Here is a 24,398-nt window from a genome sequence, read left to right on the forward strand (position 1 = left end):
AAATTAAGGTCTTCATAAACATAAGTCTATAAATGAACAACAACAAAAACATGTAAATTCATTGGAAAATACTAAAAAATGTGTCTCAGAAATAAACTTTTTAGTATTAAACCAGATTTTATATTGAGCAGATTGAAAATATATTAATGATTATATTGAATAAATACAATATTGCATACAGTTTATGTGAGTTATTAGAAGTATTTCAATAAAAAAGAAGATAATTTTTTGGTCAGGTAAATTAATCAATGAGTGATATATTTCTCCTAGAAGAAATTTAAAGGTCCCAGTGAATAAACTACACAGAGAACAATACCTGTTGTATTTGTTAGATGGGACAATAGAACTGCCAAAAGTTTAAATCGACAGGTAACTTGCAGGTGAATCTATGGAAAACTAAGATAGGGTTCGCAATAAATACTGATTTGAATATAATAATAATAATGATAATGTAAATTAAAATAGACAAAGATACATTTACATAAAAAAAACACTGCAAGAAAAGAACATTATTGTTTGATTCATTCATTAAAATTAAAGAAATGATTTTGACTTCTATAAGAAATCCCACTTCTGTGAACAGAAATGTAGAAAGCAAGCCAACATTTAGTACTCATCAAAAACAACTGGCTCTTATGGATTTCTAAATCTTAAAGGAGATCAAAATGGATGAAGGAAAGAAATATATCTTAACAAAATATTAATAATGATGAGGCAATAATGGATATAAAAATTTGATAAACCACATATTAAAATTTACATAACATATTGTATACCAAGTATATCTTTATCTTTGGTCCATTTATGCTAGTCGCTAATCTTTAAGATCCCATAGTCCTCTATTTCCAATAACATCTTTTTGTACTAAACTAATAACAAATTAGATAAATTCCTATCAAAATAACAACATACAATCCTGGCAAGATACAACTATCGGACTAACAATCAATGCTTGTTGTGTACCAGCAATATCCATATAACAATACCATTATACATTAAACACTTTCGTGCTCCATTTCTTCATCATAATTAGAACAAGTAGCACCAACAACAGGGGATCTAGTTCTACCTCTTTTGGAGGGGGGACTCTGTGATGGAGGGGACTGCGATGAAGCTTCCAGGTATTCATCATCATCGTCATCCTCCTCCTCCTCCTCATCTTCATCACTTGCCCCAGGGACAGGACTAGCAGGAGGTGATATGGCTAGTTTTACTTTCTCTGTATTTTCTGCTATCCAAGAGGTCTGAAATGATTAATAAGTGTGTTTCTTATGTGCACCATGATTGAGTTGGTTTCATACAAAGTATAATTAGTTTCAAGTTATCATATAAAACAAAATGGTATTGGACTATTTTAAAGATGCACACACTGAAATACTTTACTGGTCATCACTTAAAGTTTCGGTCAGAAGTGGTCTTTCTACAGGTATAACTAGTACTTGATCAATGAGTTCAAGGTTGAATCAACATAAACACCTTACTAAAGAGCCTGTGTCACTCACTTTCATCTTTAGCAATAGCCATTTTTTGGAAAAATCTTCATTAAAGGGCAATAACTCCATAAAGAGTTAACTGACACATTCAGACATGCTTACATATATGTAGATCTTGTCCTGTTAATCATTTTTAGTTTCTATCTAAATCTATTACCCTTTTCAAAATATGGGTGAAAGATACCTGAGAGACAATCAAACACGTATGTCGAAAATAAATAGACAATGCCATGGCTAAAAAAGAAAAAGACCAATAGAAAAAACAATAGCACACAAAACACAACATAGAAAACTTATCATTGGCAAAAAATCTAAAATGATAATCATGTATATATACCTTTCAGTTATTCTATATACCAACTTTTTTACTACTTATGTATTTTAGAAATTGAACTCTTCAAAAATACTTAATGTTCATCACTGAAGCAGAAATTGGCTTTAAATTCACATATGGAAAACCTAAATTGATATTGGATGCTCTTTCATTTCTATCAGATTAGTTATTTTTCAAGTAAGCATCTACAAAATACTCAAAAGTCTCATGAGTCTCTTAAACAACACTTACTATTCTTCCATCTTTTCCAAACATTTCTAAAAAGTTACCAATGAATTCTTTCGACTTGTCTTCCCATTTATCAATGAATTCTTTTCCTTTATCTTTTATAGTGTTGTATTTTCCTGCTAAAATAATTTTTTTCTCCTGTAAAAATAAACATTGCATGAATTGTTTAGAAATGTTATATTCCCCGTAGAATGTAACCAAAAGATGTACAATATTTTTATAACATTGCAAGGTCTTTTTCATATCTGCCCTGGAATGATCCAAAAACTCCCATATCTGACATAGTTTTACCAGAGGATCCAGGTATATTACTTGAGTCAATATGGAAAATGTAATGTATATGATGTAATTATCAAGGTACAAAAAAATCCTGTTTATAATTATTTTCTATTGATTTCCCCAAAACCATTTTTTTTAAATAACAAATAGTTATTAATCGATAGTCCTGGTCTTGCATCTTTTAACCACAGCATGTTAGTAAATGTGTTGTTCTGTCACTTGTTGAACATTTTTCTGGTAGAATTCTTGGATTACTTAATTTTATAAATATTTACCCTCATATAGCTAACATTGAGCTCTTTAGCACTATATCCTCTACTAAGATTTCTCCTGACATAAACATCATAATCTTTAATTATTCTGGCTATGATATCTGTTGTTGATATCCCTTCCGTTCTCTCTGTAGGCAAAAACCTGAAAACAATTTAAAACAAATTTAGTAAGATTTTAATTACATAAAGTAGTACCAAACACCTTGACCAGAATTAATTTGGCAGGTTAAATTTTCATAATATTTTGACAAAAATATTTACTTTGAAACTTTGACAAAAATATGAAAATTTCAAAAAACTTGAACCACACACTTTATCAGAAAAATATATTGGATATATAGCAGTTTGACAAACACTAATTTGATCATTGAGAAGCTTTATATTTCCTTAAAGACACTAGAACATGACTAAAATGGTCAGAGTTATCTCCCTGTAGTGTTATGTACAAAGCATTCACATTCTTTTGAAATAGTGAATCATAAATCATATGATTCCTAAGGAATTATAGTATTATACAGATGATTTTTTCTATTCATTGTATAGTAAATAAGAATATTTATTGTTCAACTCTCACTAAAATTTGAATTTGCAACCTCTTGTCGCCATTTTATCATACTTCAAGTTAAACTTGGCACAGCAAACAAATGCTTTGAAGTTGTGATAACAGTGCAATTCATTACTTTTGAAAATTTCTATAAATGTTTGGAACCAAAATGCACACAAAAGGAAAGTATATATGCAAGATGGGTGCCACATGTGGAGCAGGATCTGCGTATCTTTCAAGAGCACCTAAGATAAACCCCCGTTTTTGGTTTGATTAAATGTTGCTCATTCTTTAGTTCTGAATATTGTTTTAAATATACTGTTGTTTGTCTTTTTCTTTTTTATAGAGTTGACAGTTAAGTATCTTTCGCTTCTCTTTTTCAAGAAGTCATAATCATTTGAACTAAAATATAGCCATAATTCACCCTTATTAAAGGAGGTTTGCTACTCAGTTTCAAAATAACGAGCTTTTCATAACACTAGTGTAAATTAATAGGGGATTAATAAAGGAACCAAAAAAGCAGAAAAAATATATAGGTCAATGTGCTTGTTTTCGAGATATTAGCCATTGAAAGGAGTAGGTTCAGTAAAATATAGCAGTTTTAGAAAATTGTGAAAATGTAATCTTTAAGCTATATTTTGGAAAGTAAAATGCTTCTTCTACATAAATATGAGCTGTTTTCGACAATACAATGCACAAATATCGCGTTCTAGCATCATTAAGTCGTGCTAAATTACTGAAATATTCAAAATTTTAGCATTTTGGTTAATTTCTAGACGGTTTCCGTCTAAAATGAAAGTGGCCGCATTCGTGTTCATTCATAATATTGAAATGTAAGTTGTATTAAAGATAATACAAAACATATATAAAGGTTGAAGATGAACACGGATGCAGCCACTTTCATTTTTGACAAAAACCATCTGAAAAGTGACATTTTTGGCATATTTGATAGATTTTTATAATTAAGCTTGAATCAGAGCGTTTTGAATGACTAAATCAGTTAAAATCTTTCACATAAACTAATCGAATCAATTGAAATAGACACTTAAGTGTTTAAAAAGTTTCCATAAACTTTCGTTAGATGAACTTGAAAATTTGTGTCCAAAATCGGCCCTTACCGGACCTACTCCTTTTGACAAGTTTAAGTTCTCAAAAGCTATTAAAAAATAACTAAGATTTTAGACTTTTACAGATGGCTTATAATTATACAAGTAAAAGATTTATGAAAAGAAAAATGGGGGTCATTGGGCAAAATTTGTTAAGGCATTCAAATGGATAAAACCAGAGGATTCCGAAAATCTGACAAAAATCACAAAACATGACAAGCGAACATCCTTAAACCAAAATACCTGATTGTAGCTTAAGTTAATTCCCTTTGTATCCAGTATATAACATGGAACAAGCAATCTGACTCAATTAAGTATAAAATGTTGGTTAGAATGAACTACTTTTAATGTGTAGCTCCAATAGTCTCCTATATTAATCTATAAACAAAATAATCTTTTAACAATAATTTCTAAACTTTTGAATGAATACTTAGTCCAAGGAAGAAGAAATTTAGACAAGATTGAAGTTTATATCTTACTTTCATTGACCAACTTAACAAGTCACAGGGGATTAAGAGCTTTTCATATAATTTGGTTGCTTGGTAACTGTTGATAGCTGTACAACGTCTAAATGTCTAATTTTAGTTTAATTTGTGTTGTTCAGTTGCTGCCTCCTTGACATCATTTCCCCCTTTTTTTTTAATTCATTAAATGTATATGAAACTTACATCCCTCTTTCTTTAATAATAGCATACACATCATCTGAACCTATGGCTCCATATGGAATTTCATCATGAGCAACAAAGTCTATCTGTAAAATAGGTACAAAAATTTCACATTACTTTATCACATATAACAATATCCATCTCTTCTACTATCTGAAAGCTTTTTACAGAGATGCCTCTATATTAGCATTCCTATGTCTCACATTCAACAATACATACTGAAGACAATATAAAATCCAAAGTCTACATATCACACCTTGTGGTAATCTAAGAATTCATCAGTTAAAGTCCATGGAGCGTCTGTAACTAACTCATCCACGTAACGGCAATGTCTTATAGCTTCATATCTTTCTTTTTCATCCATTACAGTTCTTCCCTTCATCTTTTGAGTCAATTCACCATTACACACTGTAAATGTAGATATAAAATGTTTACTTATTGTTTTTCATTCCTTAACTTTGTTTTAGAATTAAATTATCTGTATTTAATAAAGACTTTGTTTTCTTTATGGAATTTATGCAAATTTTTATAAATTCAAAAATTGTTTGACCATTAAGTAAACATTTCAGGACTTTTTTGTATACTGTTCTTGTTTAAGCGTTCTGACAGATTTAAAACAAAAATGTGTCCATAGTACAAAGATGCCCCACTCACACTATCATTTTCTATGTTCAGTGGACCTTGAAATTGGGGTCAAAACTCTTATCTAGGTTAGGCAAAAAAAATATACTGAAGTGTTTTGTTGCCATTTTTCATAATGAAGTGAATATTTTCCATTATTGAACAGTTTTTGTTGAAATATTTTAAGTGTTCTTGTTGTGAAATTTCATTATTTAAGTGTTTTGCTAGCAAATATGTGTTCTCATTGACATTTGTCATAATTGAAGAAATCTCAATGAAGTTTTTCAATACAAAGGTATTCTTGTTGAAATCCATGAATGTTAAATCAATAATGTTCACTTGTCTCCCTTTTTCATATTCTCGTTGCAGATTTTGTTCTTACATTGTTAGGTTTTCAACATATGAAGTGCCAGAGTGGCCCCAATTGAGTGAGCCTGTGCTAACCAGACTTGAAAATAAATATTTGCTGCTTCTTTGCCTTGACATTTATGAGTAAGAGTGAAAACTGATCAACTTGGTATTAGATAACCATAATAATTTTGAGCAGTATGATTTGTCTTCCTCCACACTGTTACTTTGTGAGCTAACATATTAAAAACTGATCACTTGTTCAATCAATTGCTATCATATGCAGATGTGAAATGTTTTTGAATTTACTCTGAATATTTCCATTTCTGAACTCTATGTAAAGTTGTAAATATTGATCTTTTTTTTTAAGGATCGTTTATGTTTTATAGTTCCATCCTTACAGTGGTGGATTTTTTGTGTTGTTGCCCTTTCATTGACATATCATATACCATTTATCTCCCTTGATTTATATAGATAAAAATGTGGATTTTATTCTTTAATTTTATTGTGCTTTACCTTGTAGTGATCTTAAATTGTCCCAATTTGGCCCTAAAATAGTGAACTGACAGTTTTAGCTGGTGTTGTATCAGGTTTTTCGTTGTTTTGTAAAAAAAAAAACTATGTTTAGCAAGCAATAATTAATCTAATTTCTAATTTTGATGTTTCAGTACTGATGTATATGTGCTGACCGTTTAACCTTTTCATTGATAGCATATTGTGCCACTTCTGTTACTGAAAGTGTAATAATGTCTTACCACCAACTATAAGATATGAATTAGGTATAGCTATTTTTGTCTGCATTAGTTGTCTAGCATGACCAGAATGGAACATATCATAGATGCCATCTGCGTAGATTCTTACTCGTCTGGGAGCTACAAAATAATAAAACATTTATTTATTTTTTTCATACTTTTTAGCCTGATCATAAGGTTTTTGATTTTTTGGTTTTATTTGTATAACACCTAGCTCAGAAGTTTATAGTATGTCTGCATAATCAAGGGAAATAACTGTTCTAGAAACAGATATGTTACAGTAACTGGCACAACAGTACACATTTCTAAGAGGTTATGAGAATGACTTTAACTATGGAAAGTTGTAATGGTGATCTAAATGAAGAATGTGGCTGACCATAAAATTACTTCATCAAGAAAAAAACTTAACATGACCGTCTCAACATGACACTGTTCAACATGCACAGATAATCAAATGTGTCATGTTCACTGAAACCAAGCAATTGGGTCAAACCCTATTTTGGCATATATTTTTAAAAGTTCAGCTGTAAAGCATATGTGTGTTTTAAAAAATACCACATTTTCTTGTTTAGTGAACTTAAAAATCTGGGGAAAAGCCTATTTTGCATATATCTTAGATATTTCACATGATATATGTTTATGTTCAATTGAATGCAACTTGTTATCAAACTAATTTAAACCTGAACTTTAACCTGGTGCAGGATAAGCAAACAAAATTACTGTAGGTAAAAACAAGAATGTGTCCAAAGTACACGGATGCCCCACTTGCACTATCATTTTACATGTTCAATGGACCGTGAAATTGGGTAAAAAATCTAATTTGGCATTAAAATTAGAAAGATCATACCATAGGGAACATGTGTAGTAAGTTTCAAGTTGATTGGACCTCAGCTTCATCAAAAACAACCTTGACCAAAAACTTTAACCTGAAGCGGGACAGACGGATGGACGAACGAACAGACGAACAGACGCACAGACCAGAAAACATAATGCCCCTCTACTATCGTAGGTGGGGCATAATAAAAAAAAAGTAAATTGTGATGATAGAAGTTTATACAAATTACCTTTGCCTGCCTTAGCATCATCCAAACTAATTTTGATTGAGTAATCGATCTGATCTCTTTCTTTTTGGGCGTCATCATCTGTACTCCTGGGGGCTGGTCCGCAGACTTGCTGTTAAATAGATAAAAGAAAAATATTTCAATGGAAAACATTTGAAAACTCAATTTTAACAGTCCTATACAACAATATTTAATTTTTCATTCATACTAGTACTTTATTGTCCACTAGTATAGTCTTATTTTATCTTCAGTTTTCTCTCATAGTATACTCATATATTGACCTGACCTTTATCTAATTTGTCTCCTATCATACTATTTAACTGACCTACCGGTAATTATATCTTTGTCTCATAGCATTCTCATACATTGACCTAACTCATATCTTATTTGGCTCATAACATACGAAAACATTGACCTAGACTATCTGTTTTGTCTCAAATAGACCTAAAAATCTAATTATTCATAGTTATTTATAAGCACAAGGGCCATTACTCTGGAATTGTCAATAAACCAGGATGCCCCACTAATATGTGCATCTGATGAAGCATGTAGGAGGAGTTGTGTAAAAAACGGGCAAACTAAATAATATAAAATTTTCATAAGCTCAGGCAAATCTTCAATTGTCAATGGAAAAATACATCTTCTGTACTGCATAGTTGACAAATGAAAAATCATAAATAATCTGTTATTGTACAAATTCAGGACTCAAAATTTAGGTCTGAACAATGCACAGATGCATTCCTTAAAACCTCCCATTTTTTCTGTACATGTTGTGGGATATGGGGAGGGAAGGGGGTATAATAACAAGACTTGAATTTTAGTAAAGTGCTTTTTTACAATGGACATTGACCTGCACTCAAGGTAAATTAGAACAGTAATGGGTCAATGTATGAGTGCACTATGTGATGAAAAACAGATAAAACAAGTCCATGGTCCACATTATTGTACTACTACTTGTAATTATATCACCACAGCAAAGGTATTTGACCTAGTTATCTATCCTGCTTCCCTGATTTATCTTATATTATGTAACTAAACACATTTGTCTTACATGTATAAAGGAAGGAATTTTGGATTTCTGAAATTGAATCAACCTTTCACTGAAGTTTATTCTTTAGTTGATGTATGATAAAGAGTCTACATTAAACAAAAGAATACCATCATTTATCAAATCTTTTTAATGACTCAAAGTGGACATGAAAAAAAAAATGAAAGTCTGAAAGCATATGATTTTGTAATGCTTCATTCTTTAGGACAAATAGGCCATCACCGTACATAATTTTTCATCATGCAAACACATTGATTTTGAGGAATACATTAAAAAATCAATTTAAAGTAATAAAAGCAACAATTGTAGGTAAGCATTTTTTTGAGAGACCTAACTAATCACCTGGTTTTACTTTTGTTTTTCTCATTCCTGTCAAGGGGCCACAATCAAATGTCTGATTATTATGTCACTGTGTGATAGTTAAAATACTTTCTTTTTTTCTTTTTTGTATGGCAAGCTTTAAAGCAGCGGTAAGACATTCCATTCTCGAAGGGAGTTTGGAAAGAAAAATGACATGTTCCTTATGTCAGTCCTACAAAGGGACAGGATAAATAATATGACTAAGCTATACACACACCAAGCAAACCCAGATGATCATATATAAATATTGATTATTACCTTCTAACAATGACTTAAATAATAATGATTTATATGCAAAACACTTAGTTATCATCCCTTTTGATAAAATATAAAATATAAAGCCAAAAAAAACCAAAAAAAAAATCACAAAAAAAGTTAAAAAAAAAATAAATAAAAGCTTCTAACTGACCTGGTTATTATTCATTTCCAACACTGGTTTGGATGACATATTAAAACTGAAAACACTATCCTCCACAGATAACTCCATTATCAATTGTATATACAGAAATGATCATGGTTCAACCATTGTGATTCATACTCACCCCTAATCAGATAACTTACTTTTTGACACCCAAGGGTACAATTGGTCAAGTACATGTATGATAATTGATGATCACTTTCCTAACATGTGGATCAGTTAACTTACATTTATTATTGACTAAAATATGGAAACATATGGTAAGGACAAATACCTATAAAATTACACATATACTATAATTCAATATTTATCTGACATGTGGTGTAGGAAAAAAATCAGTTTTTTGTTAAAGATCATGTATTCGACCAACACTTTGACAAGTTATTTAGGTTGCATACAGCAAATACAATCAAAATTTGGTGGAACTGTTTCGGGTTAGCTATTTAATACAACTGAATTTACATTCTTTTTCAAGTTTTTAACTTCTACTGTCGGTTCAATAGTAAATACTATATAGTTTAAAACTAGTGGTGAAATTCAATTTTTTAAATCCTAAACAACTTAATGCTTATTTCATCCACACTAATAGAGGCACAATAAATGTAAAATATAAGATTTTATATATGAAACTAAGCATCATGTTTAACAAAGACAGTTAACAATGTGCGGGACCTGACTCAAAGTTAATGAGTCAACTTTTTTCTCACTTAATTGAATTCGTTGTCCATTTCCTGCTCAATATATTAAAAAAATTGATATGCTAGGAAAATGAAAAGATCTTTTTTTTAAATAGAAGGCAAAATACATTTTTCTACAACAGTTTAGACTAAAGGTAAAATCTGGCACAAGACAATGAGTTACTTTTGCCTGTTTTCTTTAACCATCAATGAACAGAGTTCAGATATATTTTACAGTAAAAATATTGAACCAGATGCTCCGCAGGGCGTAGCTTTATACGACCGCAGAGGTTGAACCCTGAACGGTTGGGGCAAGTATGGACACAACATTCAAGCTGGATTCAGCTCTAAATTTGGATTGTGATTAAATAGTTGACACAGCATAGGTTTCTGACACAGAATGAATGTGTTCTAATGAACTTAAAATTTTTGTTTTCTCTTAGAGCAATTCACTATGCTGTTGAATATTAATCCTCTCAAAAAAATGTTTGAAGAAATTTTCTTTTCTATTTATGAAATTTCAAATGAGAAAAATTGAACCCAATTTTTTAAATCACATCCCCCTTTCCCTTATTCCAAAACTAATCTCAATTAAAATTTCTAATGGAGTTTGCAACAATAACTACTCATTTAAATACATCATAAAATATTAAGATGTAAAAAAACTGATTGTTATCACTGAATGGTAAAGATTATTTTAATTTATCAGTTGGTAGTAAAAAGTGAATATACATTGTATATTGTATATAACAAAGATTTAAGTTGATTCTGGACAAAGAAAGATAACTCCAATTAAAAAAAAAATCTTGCTATTGCACAATATTTTGCAATTAGATATTTCTTGCTTACTATTCTGGACAAAGAAAGATAACTCTAATTAAAAAAAAATTTGCTATTTCACAATATTGTGCAATTAGATATTTCTTGCCATTGCGCAATACTGTGCAATTGAAAAGACTTGCTATTGCACAATACTTAATATAATAATTTTAGATCCTGATTTGGACCAACTTGAAAACTGGGCCCATAATAAAAAAATCTAAGTACATTTTTGGATTCAGCATATCAAAGAACCCCAAGATTTCAATTTTTGTTAAAATCAGACTAAGTTTAATTTTGGACCCTTTGGACTTTAGTGTAGACCAATTTGAAAACAGGACCAAAAATGAAGAATCTACATACACAGTTAGATTTGGTATATCAAAGAACCCCATTTATTCAATTTTTGATGAAATCAAACAAAGTTTAATTTTGGACCCCGATTTGGACCAACTTGAAAACTGGGCCAATAATCAAGAATCTAAGTACATTTTTAGATTCAGCATATCAAAGAACCTAACTGATTCATTTTTTGTCAAAATCAAACTAAGTTTAATTTTGGACCCTTTGGACCTTAATGTAGACCAATTTGAAAACGGGACCAAAAGTTAAGAATCTACATACACAGTCATGACAGTTAGATTCGGCATATCAAAGAACCCCAATTATTCAATTTTGATGAAATCAAACAAAGTTTAATTTTGGACCCTTTGGGCCCCTTATTCTGTTGGGACCAAAACTCCCAAAATCAATACCAACCTTCCTTTTATGGTCATAAACCTTGTGTTTAAATTTCATAGATTTCTATTTACTTATACTAACTTTATGGTGCGAAAACCAAGAAAAATGCTTATTTGGGTCCCTTTTTGGCCCCTAATTCCTAAACTGTTGGGACCTAAACTCCCAAAATCAATACCAACCTTCCTTTTGTAGTCATTAACATTGTGTTTAAATTTCATTGATTTCTATTTACTTAAACTAAAGTTATTGTGCGAAAACCAAGAATAATGCTTATTTGGGCCCTTTTTTGGCCCCTAATTCCTAAACTGTTGAAACCAAAACTCCCAAAATCAATCCCAACCGTTCTTTTGTGGTCATAAACCTTGTGTCAAAATTTCATAGATTTCTATTAACTTAAACTAAAGTTATAGTGCGAAAACCAAGAAAATGCTTATTTGGGCCCTTTTTGGCCCCTAATTCCTAAAATGTTGGGACCAAAACTCCCAAAATCAATACCAACCTTCCTTTTGTGGTCATAAACCTTGTGTTAAAATTTCATAGATTTCCATTCACTTTTACTAAAGTTAGAGTGCGAAAACTAAAAGTATTCGGACGCCGGACGACGACGACGACGACGACGACGACGACGCCGAAGCCAACGTGATAGCAATATACGACGAAAAATTTTTCAAATTTTGCGGTCGTATAAAAATAACATTTATTAAATATATGCAAGTTTGAAGTGTTTTGATTTTTTTTTATTAAGTAATGGTATGGACAAAGTTTTTTGAACTGGAAACAGTGGACTAAAATAATCTACAGCTTTTCAAGTTTGATTTTTTCAGAATGAAATTGCTATAATCTTCAATAAGAACATTCAATGCAAGGTATGCATTCACTGGCTTCTTTAATACAAAAAAGAAGATGCGGTATGATTGCTAATGAGACAACTCTCCACATGAGACCAAATGTCACAGAAATTAACAATTAAAATTAGGTCATCATACAGCCTTCAACAATAAGCAAAGTCCATACAGCCTAACAAATAAATTTACCAACATTTTTCAATACAAAAAGGGGAAATAAATGAAAACAAGAATGTGTCCCAAGTACATGGATGCCGCATTCGCACTATCATTTTCAGTGTTCAGTGGACCGTGAAAATGTGATAAAATCTCTAATTTGGCATTAAAATTAGAAAGATCATCTTATAGGGAACATGTTTATTAAGTTTCAAGTTGATCGGACTTCAACTTCATCAAAAACTACCTCGACCAAAAACTTTAACCAAGACTTTAACCTGAAATGGGACGAAAGGATGGATGGACGAATGAACAGACGGACAGACAGACGCACAGACCAGAAACATAATGCCAATAAATGTCTTATTTGAGAATTTCTTTACTGATATTCTTCTAATAATAAAGTTTTCATGAGGAAAAATCACTGAAAAAATAAATATTTAGTGGGTTCCATTTAAAAGTTACTTTCGCCACCTTGAATAATTGAAGCTTGTTTCTTGAAAATACAGTTGAACACTCTGGATACAGTTTGATTGATTGATTGCACTACATTATGTAGGTAATGCCCTGCGGCAAATATCTCAAGCATAGATAGTTCAACAAACCTGTTTTTGATATAACATTTTGAAAAATTTAATAAAGGACACAACAGACACAATAGCAATGTCTGCAGGCTACCATTGGAAAGTAGAGACAGTTCACCTTTTATCTAATTCCTGTTCCAGTTCTTTTTAAACTTTCTGTAGATTTCAAGATTTAAGGTGGTACCTAACACTACAGGGAGATAACTCTTTAAAATCAGCTAAATGTTTTAATTATGTTGTGTTGTTAAGGGAATATTAAGCTTCTCAATGATCAAAATTAGTGTTTGTCAAAATGCTATATAACCAGTGTAATTTTTCTGATAAAACGGTTGGTTCAAATTTTTTGAAATATTTATACCTTTGTCAAATGGTCAAAGTAAATACCTTGTCAAAATTTTATGAAAATTAAAAGTGCCAAATTAATTTTAGTGAAGGTGTTGGGTACCACCTTAAACACCATGGAACTGAAGGGAAGGGTGTGTTGCCTGCCCTCTTCATATAATATAAGCAGAAATGTCAATGTTTTGGTAAGGGAAACTCAAAAAGCACCAATAAGCATGCCCTCTACTTCATACCTTAGAAAGAATATGTGCAAGTTTGATTGAATTCTGTGCAATTGTTTACAGGGAGTTATGCATTAACAAAGCTTGACATGAACTATGATTACAATGCAAGACAACATAAGTGATACTCCTGTCACAACAGCTTTTTTGTGTGGTAATAGAGTAATAAAATGTTACTCTTATCTTGTAATCATCACAAAAGTAGACTACACAAAGTCCCATTTATAACTCCTTAAAATTTTGTCATATATTAAAAATGGTGGACAGGTAAAAAATTGGTCAAGAAAAGTCCTACTAAGTATAGAGCCTTTCATGCAAATTGTTGTTGATATGTTACAATAGGCTAAAACAGTAAAAGTCCCATAACCCCAGAAAATCTGTTCAATGAAAATGGATAAATAAATGGTCAACTGAAAATGATTACAAAAAAAATCAACTATGTATGAAAAACTTTCAGACATACAGTCTCAAAAAGTAACCATCAAAGGGTGTTAAAATTTTAGTAAAATAATCCAAAAATTTAAAAGTCCTTTAGACCTTTTAAAAATGGAACAAATCTTTACTGGCCAGGTTGCACATATTGTTCCTTAAACAATGGAGAAAAGTCTATTATGAACATTGAAGTACATGTATATGGAAATATGAAATGTAAATTGAAAATGAATAAATTTTCAAATTTTGAAAACTGTTAAAACATTCTTCTGTGAAGTTTTCACAAACTGGGTTGAAACTGTAGGAGCTACCAGTAATTAAAAACAACACAAAAAGGTACATTCTTATGTAAGTTTTACAGAAAAACAAATTAGTCCCCATGTATAGAAAAAAAAGTGAAAAAATTATCTACTTCGCCCCGCAGATACGCCTGTCATCACCATACTGTTACTTGTATAACTTGTGCAACCAGGCCAAATATTGTCAACTTAAAATTGTGTTATTGTATGGTCAACTACATAAACTAACAAATATTCTCACTAGGTATGAAATATATGGTATCAAGAGAGTATAACGTAGATGTCATTACTATAAAAGTGAAATAAATAATCAAAATAAGCAATAAAAAAAAATCCAAAGTGATTTATAATTTTTTAGAATGTAAATAAAGAAAAGAATATACTTACAGGGAAAGATGATGACATAGATAAATCTGTTAAAAGCAGATGATTTCTATGTGATTATCTTGCTGAAAGCCTTGTTCACTTTCTATTTTGAAAAACAAATAATTTTCTGATAATACAGACCAGAATCCAAGGGTATTTATTTAATACTTAACTGGTTAATTTGTCACTTTATTTTTTATATAAGATATTTCAATCTTCAATGTAATTTCTCACGTACACCTATTAAGTGAATTCTCTATGTCATTGGTTGCTACATTTGCAAAGTGTTCAATCAAGTTACTAAGTCTCTACAATGTGTACTTTAAGATGTATTAGTAAGGTAATTTGTTACCCCATTCTTTTACAGTTTTAGTCATATTTAAAAAAAATATATGAACAGATATGTTAACACATATTTGATCTCATATACAGTTAAATCACTTTGCACTAAGTGCTACAACTATAAACACATACATACAGTAAGTTTAGCTTTAATCTTATATAATATTACAATTTACCTTTGTTTTTTAACTTTTCATCTGCATGGTATACAATACATGCTTTTGATTAAGCAAAATATTAAAAAGCATTGTGGCAATTATTAAAATTAATAAATGGGTACTGATGTCAGTGAAAATGGGCAAAAAGTAGATATGAACTAACTTACAAAAGGAAATGTTTGTTTGATAATTAAGTTATTAACATCACAAATTTAACTTTTTGAATACAATGAAGGGCTCTTTTTCCAATTCTCTATCTTCCAAAGTGACTTATTTCAATTCCCTTTATGCACTTCAAGTGACCTATTAAACCAGTTTTAAAAAGATGCTCCCATATTGAGCCTTAACTGTTTCATCTGAGTGTATAATTCAGAGTGATGGACAGAAGGACAGAGCAGGAACACACAGAACACATTAGAAACTAAACAACTTAAAAAGGATACTTGTGATGATAATTCTTGAGCTTTTTATTATGTATGTTGTTTTTGGTTGCTCTGGTCTACCATGTTTTATTTCATTCTAAGTTTGTTGCTTTTTTAATTGCATGCTATGTATGTTAGATTCAACTTTGTATAACAGGTTGTTTTATATGTCAAATTAGACTGTTTTTATGTTATTTATATGTTTGTATATTTGGTAAAAAGCTCCTTAGAGCTTGTGTTGTATATTTGTACTTATGCTGAATCTAAATAAAGTTTTCTTATCTTATCATATGAAGTCTTGTTTAGATTTAATTAACCTAGTGGTTTTGGAGGAAAAGATATCCATGGAGACACAAGACAGACTACTGACCCCAAGTCATGGCAAATGAATGCAAAATCTGACAGCTTAAAACACTTGCACTTTGTGCCAGCTGAGCATAACAGAAAATTATGATCTATTTAAAGTATGATGGGATGTACATATAACAAGAATGTGTCCATAGTACACAGATGCCCCACTTGCACTATCATTTTCTATGTTAAACAACTTAGTGGACCATGAAATTGGGGTAAAAACTCTAATTTGGCATTAAAATTAGAAAGATCATATCATAGGGAACATGTATACTAAGTTTCAAATTGATTGGAATTCAACTTCATCCTAAACTACTTTGACCAAAATCTTTAACCTGAAACTTCCACTATCATTTTCTATGTTCAGTGGACCATGAAACTGGGGTCAAAACTCTTATTTGGCATTAACAATAAAAAGATCATATCATAGGGAACATGTATACTAAGTTTCAAGTTGATTGGACTTCAACTTCATCCAAAACTACCTTGACCAAAAACTTTAACCTGAAGCAGGACTAACTGACGGATGGACGAATAGACGAACGAACGAACAGACGGACGGACGCACAGACCAGAAAACATAATGCCCCTCTACTATCGTAGGTGGGGCATAAAATTATATATTTTCTTCCTTTCCTGATTTTGTATATTAATTTTTCTTGTTAAAGATGATATACAACTGCTCATTTTTTTTTTTTTTTCAGATTTTGACAGAACTGCCTTTTGTATGCTTTTAGTCCTGCTAAGTTTGCTTAGATTTATACTCAGTCATTATTGATGTTTATTCAATAGTATACCTACAGGTCTATTAAAGTCTTTAGATGATTTAGGACTGGTGGTTGGCGAAGGACAGTCTGACTTTATCTCTCCATTTTTATTTCTTTTCCTTGCACTGGACATATTGGAAGCTAATAATAGAGAAAAAAAATACAATAAAATCTTTCCACAATATTTCAACAAATGCAAGAATAATAATTGCGATTTAATACCTGTTCTTTTATGACCCATGATCAATTTGTGTTTCGGATTAAGGTCAACCCAAAAGTCTATGTCTACTACTTAATGTTATCAGAAATCCAATCATATCATTTAATGGTTAGTTGTACTAAAATTTTATCATCAATTTATCAATGAAACAATACAATCCACACTGTTGATTAAAGTCTAGTATTTGTCAATGGTTGGAGAATGCACTCTCAGGTTACTTAATCTAACTGTTATTTTTGCAGTTGGATGTTATTAGTTATCAACAATAAATCATAATCAAACTAACAGTAATTTTTTTGGTCTCTTAATTTCTATTGCCTCCTGGAAATGTATACATTCAAAACCAATATTTCTACTTATAATGCAAATCAAGAATTGTATTTAAAATCCATTTTACATACAGTCATAGGACAAAAGTGAGTTCCCACTAAAAAAAATGTCGTATCATTTCATCTAAAATCAATATTTAAATTTTTTTTATTACCAAGTAAATCTATGAGTGATTTTTTTGAAACAGAAACCATAATATGCAGAAATGTGGTATAATTTCAGAGAGATCCATACACTTAAACACAATTTATTGTCTGAAAACCAGAAAAATGCCTTTTTGGGCCTCTTTTTGGCCCATAATTCCTTTACAGTTATGACCATAACCCCCAGAATCAATTCCAACCTTCCTTTAGTGGTTATAAACCCTGTGTTAAAATTTTATTTATTTCTCTTGACTTATACTAAAGTTATTGTCCGGAAAACCATGTGTCTTCGAACGACGCTGTAGTTGATGACGCTGCCGACGTGATACTAATATATGACCAAAATTTTTTTAATTTTTGCGGTCGTAAAAAAAATCATAATTGCACAACACTACCCACACAACAGAGTAGGTTTATATGTTCCTGAAGGATCATCTAATAATGACTAACAATGACTCCATTGTTGAAAAAGACTGATACTGAAGATAGTGTGATTGCCTAATTTGCATACTTCCCGTTAGTAATAGACTTCTGTGACAACTCAATTCATTTATCATCTTTATCAATTTTCAAGAGAGAGAAAGAGATGGTGAGTTACAAGAAATCTGACTTTTAAAATAATAATGAATAATTACAAACAAAACAAGAGTGCACACCCTGAAATTTCTCACCTTCTTTACTAATCATTCATATTATGTTGATAGTCCTTAATATAAAGCTTTACTACGACTGTCATACAAACTTAACATGATCCAAGAAAATGAGGTTAAGGTCATATAAACCAAACAAGAAATACATGTACACCTTACAATCATTCACTACACTTAATACATGTATAGTTGACCTATAGCTTATAGTTTCTAAGAAACAGACTTAAAAAAAAACCCTAAACATTGACCAATGAATCATGAAATTGAGGTCAAGGTCAGATGAACCATGCCAGGCAGATCTATATGCTCAGCTTACCATTCTTCCATACAACAAATATAGTTGACCTATTGCTTATAATTCAAGAAAAACAGACCAAAACACAAAAACTTAACACTGAGCAATGAACCGTGAAAATGAGGTCAAGGTCAAATAAAACCTGCAAGACTGACATGTACATCATAAACTATTTCCATACACCAAATATAGTTGACATATTGCATAGTTTTGTAAAAAAAGACAAAACTCAAAAACTTTAACTTTAACCACTGAACCATGAAAATGAGGTCAAGGTCAGATGACACCTGCCAGTTGGACCTGTACACCTTACAAATTACAATACTTCCATAAACCAAATATACTAGATCTATTGCTTATAGTATCTGAGATATGGTTTTGACCACCAAAACTAAACCTTTTTCACTGATCCATGAAATGAGGTTGAGGTCAAGTGAAAATTGTCTGACAAGCATGAGACCTTGCAAGGTATAAAGCACATACCAAATATAGTTTTCCTACATGTATTACTCATAATAAGAGAGAAATTAACATTACAATAAATCTTTACTTATTTTTCAAGTAGTCATTGAACCATGAAAATGAAATGGAAACTTCATAACATGAGGCATCTATTTACAAAGTGTTAAGCATCCAGGTCTTCCACCTTCTAAAATATAATGCTTTTAAGAAGTTAGCTAACACCACCGTTGCTGCCACGGTCATTATCCCTATGTCGAGTATCTGCGACAAAAGTCGCAGGCTTGACAAAAAAGATAAGTTTATAAGAATAAAAAAATAAATGGTCAAATTTAACAAATATAACAGTAATAATATGCTGTTTATATTTAATATTTCTCCTAATATAAAACCTGCAGTAATATTGTTTTTTATCATGAATCTTTCTATGAACAATTGCCAAGGTTGTTATTAAAGGAATGTCTGAATTGTCTAAAAAAAAAATTGCAAACTTCCACATCTGTTGCCAATCAAATTTTCCCAAACCTCTGCAATTTTTATAAAATTATTTATCATTTTACTATGGGGCTGGATTGACTTTGGGTTGTATTGACTTGGACCAAATCAACTTGGATGCAAGATAAACCATAGGGTCAGATTGGTTCTGAGCAGAAACAACCTGATATCAATAATAATATTGAACTTAAAAGTTATATAAAACTTCAAATTTCAACCAGATGCTCTGCAGGGTGCAGCTTTATACGACCGCAGAGGTCAAACCCTGAACAGTTGGGGCTAGTATGGAGACAACATTCAAGCTTGATACAGCTCTGAATTTGGATTGTGAATAAATAGTTGACACAGCAAATGTTTCTGACACAGAATGAATGTGGTCTAATGAACTTGAAATTATTTTTTTTTGCTTTTGAGCAACACACTTTGCTGTTGAATATAAATCCCCTCAAAAAAAAAATTTGAAGAAAAATTCTTTTTAATTTCTGAACTCTGAAATGAGAAAAAAATTGTACCTCCACCCCATTTTTTTTTTCACCTCCCGCAATCCCTTATTACAAAAATAATCTTTATAATTCATATTTCTAATTAAGTTGGCAACAATAACTACTCATTTAAATATATCATAAAGTATTAAAATATAAAATAACTTACAGTCAAGGTTAAAATTAATATTAATTAACAGTAACTTCCAAAAAAATAAATTTACAGCTACACATCTGAAGACAATAATCAATTCCTTTAACAATAATTTTCAAGCAGTGTAAGGGAGGTAACCAAGTCAAACATATATATAACAGTATTCTTTAAATTTTAATTGGAATTGGATTACCTCCCTTACACTGATTTTAAGTTGTCTAAATTGTCCTTTAACCAGAAAAACCCTTGTCCGCACCTTTTTTGCCCCTACATTGTAATTGCTTATTGATTTGGTCCATTACCCCCTATAACTATCCCTTTGCAGTATGGAAACTTGTGGTATAATTTCAGAGAGATTTATACACTTAAACACAAGTTATTGACTAAAAACTACAAAAATGCTTATTTGGGCCACTTTTTTGGCCCCTTACGAATTGAAACCCCCCTTGGAGCAAGAACCAAAAAATTCAATTCCAGCCTTTCCTTTGTAGTAAGAAACCTTGTCGTATAATTTCAGAGAGATCCCTACACTTAAACACAAGTTATTGTCTGTAAACTAGAAAAATGCTTCTTTTTGGCCCTTTTTTCCTAAATGTTCAGGTACCGTATATTAACCCCAAACTGACAACAAGCCTTCCCTTCATTATATGGAACCTTGTGGTACAATGTCAGAGAGATCTTTACAGTTAAACATAAGTTATTGTCCCCAAACTTCAAAAATGCTTGTTTTGACCCCTTTTTTGGCCCTTAATTCCTAGACTATTTGCCCCATAACCCTGAAAATAAATCCCAACCTTCTACTTAATGGTATGAACATTGTGGTACAATTTCAGAGTAATTGAAATACTTATACACAACTTATTGTCCTGAACTAGATAAATGTATGTTTTGGGTCCCTTTGGGCCATTAATTCCTAAACCGAAGGGACCATAACCCCCAAAATCAATCCCAAGCTTCTTTTTGTGGTAATAAACATTGTGTTAAAATTTTATTGATTTCTATTAACTTATTCTAAAGGTTATTATCCGGAAACCATCCGTCTTCGGACGACGCTGACGCGGACAATGTGATACCAATATATGACTGCAAAATTTTTCGCTGTTGTATAAAAATGTAACTTGTTATTTCTTAAATTATTTTCTTGTCATAATTTTGAAAACAAGCGTTAAATTTCTCTTTAATGATTGATTCTGGCTGTATCTGTATAATACTGGAAATGAACTCAAAATACTGAGTAAAACTTATCCAGGAAGTGTGTGTGTGTGCCACTGATGTGTGATATAACTGCCTTAAAACTTTCCACAGTTTTACAGTTCACGGCAGTATTTGGTAGTAAGTTCCAATCAATGATAGTTTGTGGAAAATATGAATGTTTATAAATGTCAGTATTTGCTGATAAAAGTTTTATTTGTTTGACGTTAGAAGTTCTGGGTGGTCTAGTATTAAATTCTATGTGATGCTCCGTAGGGATGGCTACCAGGTCATTCACTAAATTGTACAGTAGTACCAGTCATTGTTCTAGTCTTCTTTCCACAAGAGGTTTCCATCCAAGGTCCTTCATCATGGAGGTGACACTACTAGTACGTCTATAGTCTTTAAAAACAAATCTAGCTGCTCTTCTTTGTATGATCCTATGTGGTTAATGTCTTTTTGTTTTGATTATTTTTAATTCAAAGACAAAAATAAAGTAACCAATCAAACTGTTAATTGCTATAAAAAAAAATTGCTGTTTAATTAGAATCATTAAATTGTTACGAAAATGTTTGATTGTGATACAATAAACAGGTTCCTTTGCAATTATTTTGTAGCTGACCCCCCCCCTTTTGTTGGGAAAATTTGGTTTATAGGGAATCACTGAAGCATGACTGGAGTGGGCCCACTCTTAGGCAGTCAATGGGCCCCCAGGATTGAAAATTTCTTGATCCGACACTGAACTTATAATTCATTCATGAATGGGTTCAATAAGTTAAATAACGTTGAAATTACAAGAAACTCGTTACATAATGACTTTAATGATTCATAATCAGTATTTAACAAGCTACTTATAATATATAACATATGGACTTTGACTATGACTAGACTATCATCAAATTCAATGTACGTTTTCACAGTTTAACTTTAGTTTAGCTCAATATTAGGTTTTTAAATACCTACATTTTGAACAAACACGCTTATCTTTAAAATGAATTGAAACAGTTTGAATATTCAGTACCTTTACGGGTTGTCTTTTTACAATGACGCAACAATATCTATAATAAAATACGACTTGTCTTGAAAATTATCTGTTTACTTTTCGTCTGTGCATTTGTGGGGTTACACTAAAGACCTGAAAGTGGACATGAAAAGACCTGAAAAGACCTGAAAATATACGATTAAAATTATTCAAATTGCAATAACTTTTTTATTGTTGGATGGAATTTCTTCAAATTGGAATTTTATTAATTGTTAATATCCATATTTAATTAAAATTTAAATGTTTTAAATTAAAAAGATATTTTTGATGCTAAAAGTTGGACCTGAACGGAGAAATGAAAAGACCTGAAGGGACCTAAAAATCTGTGGTCGGACTAATTCTAACTTTAATAACTTTTTTATTATTCAGTGGATTTCTTTCAACTTTTGATTTTGTGAAACAAAGGGTGCAATATAATGATTATATTAAAAAAAAAATATTGAAAAAATATTGTTGGGGTGTCAAAACTCGGACCTGAACGGAAAATTAAAAATCTGAATGAGCCTAAAATTCCGCAAAAAAAAAAATTTAAACGAAAAATAATAAACATAGACCAATGATTTGTCTAACTATACAATTCATTGCAAAGACAAAAAATATGGTTGTAAACTTTTCATGTTCGATGTCATTTTGTCTCTTGTGGAGATCTGTCTCATTGCCTGGATCACACCCCATCTTCTTTTTAATTTTTAATTGACGGAAGAGAATAAAGAATAAAATTGTTTACTATAGTGTCACATATTGATTGAAACAAGACATTCATAAAATATTCATAAACACACAAACAACAATCAAGATCCAGCCAAAAAATTACTGAGACACTGATCCTTAAAACCAAAATATATACAAAATATACTATTTAAACTTGTAAATAATCTCATAAAAGTTATATTCAAAATGGGACAAGTAGCTTAAAATATAAATAATTCTTAGGTTAAAAAAGATATATGTTAGCTATGAAGTATGAAATACTATAAAATTGGGTAAAAATCTTATAAATAAATACATTCTTCGTGTAACAAGATATAGTGATAATCCAATTAAAAGATTAAAGTGAAATGTTTATTTAGACTAATGATCCAATTATCAGGTAATCTCAATACAAGGTTTGAATTACAACCGGCACACGTTCACCGTAATTAAAACATTCCAATCGACGAACACGCGTCTCTAAATAACATATAGTTTACTGGGGAAGCAATATTATTATTTTCATTTTTATGTTTAAGACCTGTTTTAATATATATAAATGCAGTTTAAGCAAGTTGAATTAGTTTGAACAGAGACATATAATACTATTTATTATTATGTCTCTGGTTTGAATAATTTCAACGGGCAATCTTCTTTTTTTCCATCACTGATCAAAAAGGTATTTTGTATTCAAATATGTTTCTGTATAAATATAAAGTCATTCGTTCTCTTCAATAGACTTTTGTCTAAAATGAAAACAAATAGAAAAACAATGTTGTACTAATTTAAATACATTCTACCCCTATGATCTATCATGTCTTTTACTTCCCCGACAAGGTCCGAATTTTGTAATTTAACCATTATATTTTTTAAATTTCGATAAAATTCTTTATCATTTCAATGATATATTATACCTTTCCTATAACAAAGTTCATATTTCAAGGAGATTGATTGAAAACAGTTAAAAAACTTGAATAAATCTGACCACAGGTTTTTCAAGCAAATTTATGTTATTTAATTTTCCGTTCAGGTCCGAGTTTTGACACCTCGACGATATTTTTTCAACATTTTGTTTTAATATTATCATTATACTGAACTTTTTGTTTCATAAAATCCAAAGTTGAAAGATAAACATTGAGCCTTAAAAAAGTTATTGAAGTTAACATTAGTCCGACCATAGATTTTCAGGTCCC

The 24,398-nt window shown here is 30.8% G+C and overlaps 1 protein-coding gene across 5 annotated transcripts; it reads right to left on the reverse strand.

Annotated features, from left to right (window-relative positions):
- Positions 1-417: 417 nt before the first annotated feature.
- Positions 418-22,592, reverse strand: LOC143067769 (choline-phosphate cytidylyltransferase B-like). Of its 5 annotated transcripts, none has more exons than XM_076241303.1 (9): positions 22,495-22,592; positions 17,089-17,195; positions 7,707-7,815; positions 6,646-6,762; positions 5,178-5,329; positions 4,925-5,007; positions 2,610-2,748; positions 2,059-2,193; positions 418-1,244 (listed from the first exon to the last, which is right to left on the reverse strand). In XM_076241303.1, exons 2-9 carry the CDS (start codon positions 17,185-17,187, stop codon positions 996-998), a joined length of 1,083 nt encoding a protein of 360 aa, XP_076097418.1. In that variant the 5' UTR covers positions 17,188-17,195; positions 22,495-22,592; the 3' UTR covers positions 418-995. The 5 variants fall into 5 exon arrangements, with proteins under 5 accessions (XP_076097418.1, XP_076097417.1, XP_076097421.1 ...); XM_076241302.1 differs by lacking the exon at positions 22,495-22,592 and adding an exon at positions 21,790-21,811; XM_076241306.1 differs by lacking the exon at positions 22,495-22,592 and adding an exon at positions 15,033-15,058.
- Between the last annotated feature and the right edge of the window lie 1,806 nt (positions 22,593-24,398).

Source organism: Mytilus galloprovincialis, chromosome 3 (assembly GCF_965363235.1).
Source record: "Mytilus galloprovincialis chromosome 3, xbMytGall1.hap1.1, whole genome shotgun sequence".
NCBI lineage: Eukaryota > Metazoa > Mollusca > Bivalvia > Mytilida > Mytilidae > Mytilus > Mytilus galloprovincialis.

Excerpts from the sequence above, each read along its gene's own strand:
- LOC143067769 (XM_076241302.1), bottom strand. Across the intron at positions 5,330-6,645 it reads TTCATATCTTATAGTTGGTG|TGTGTAATGGTGAATTGACT; the intron begins GTAAGACATTAT and ends CTACATTTACAG. Across the intron at positions 2,749-4,924 it reads ATTATTAAAGAAAGAGGGAT|GTTTTTGCCTACAGAGAGAA; the intron begins GTAAGTTTCATA and ends AATTGTTTTCAG.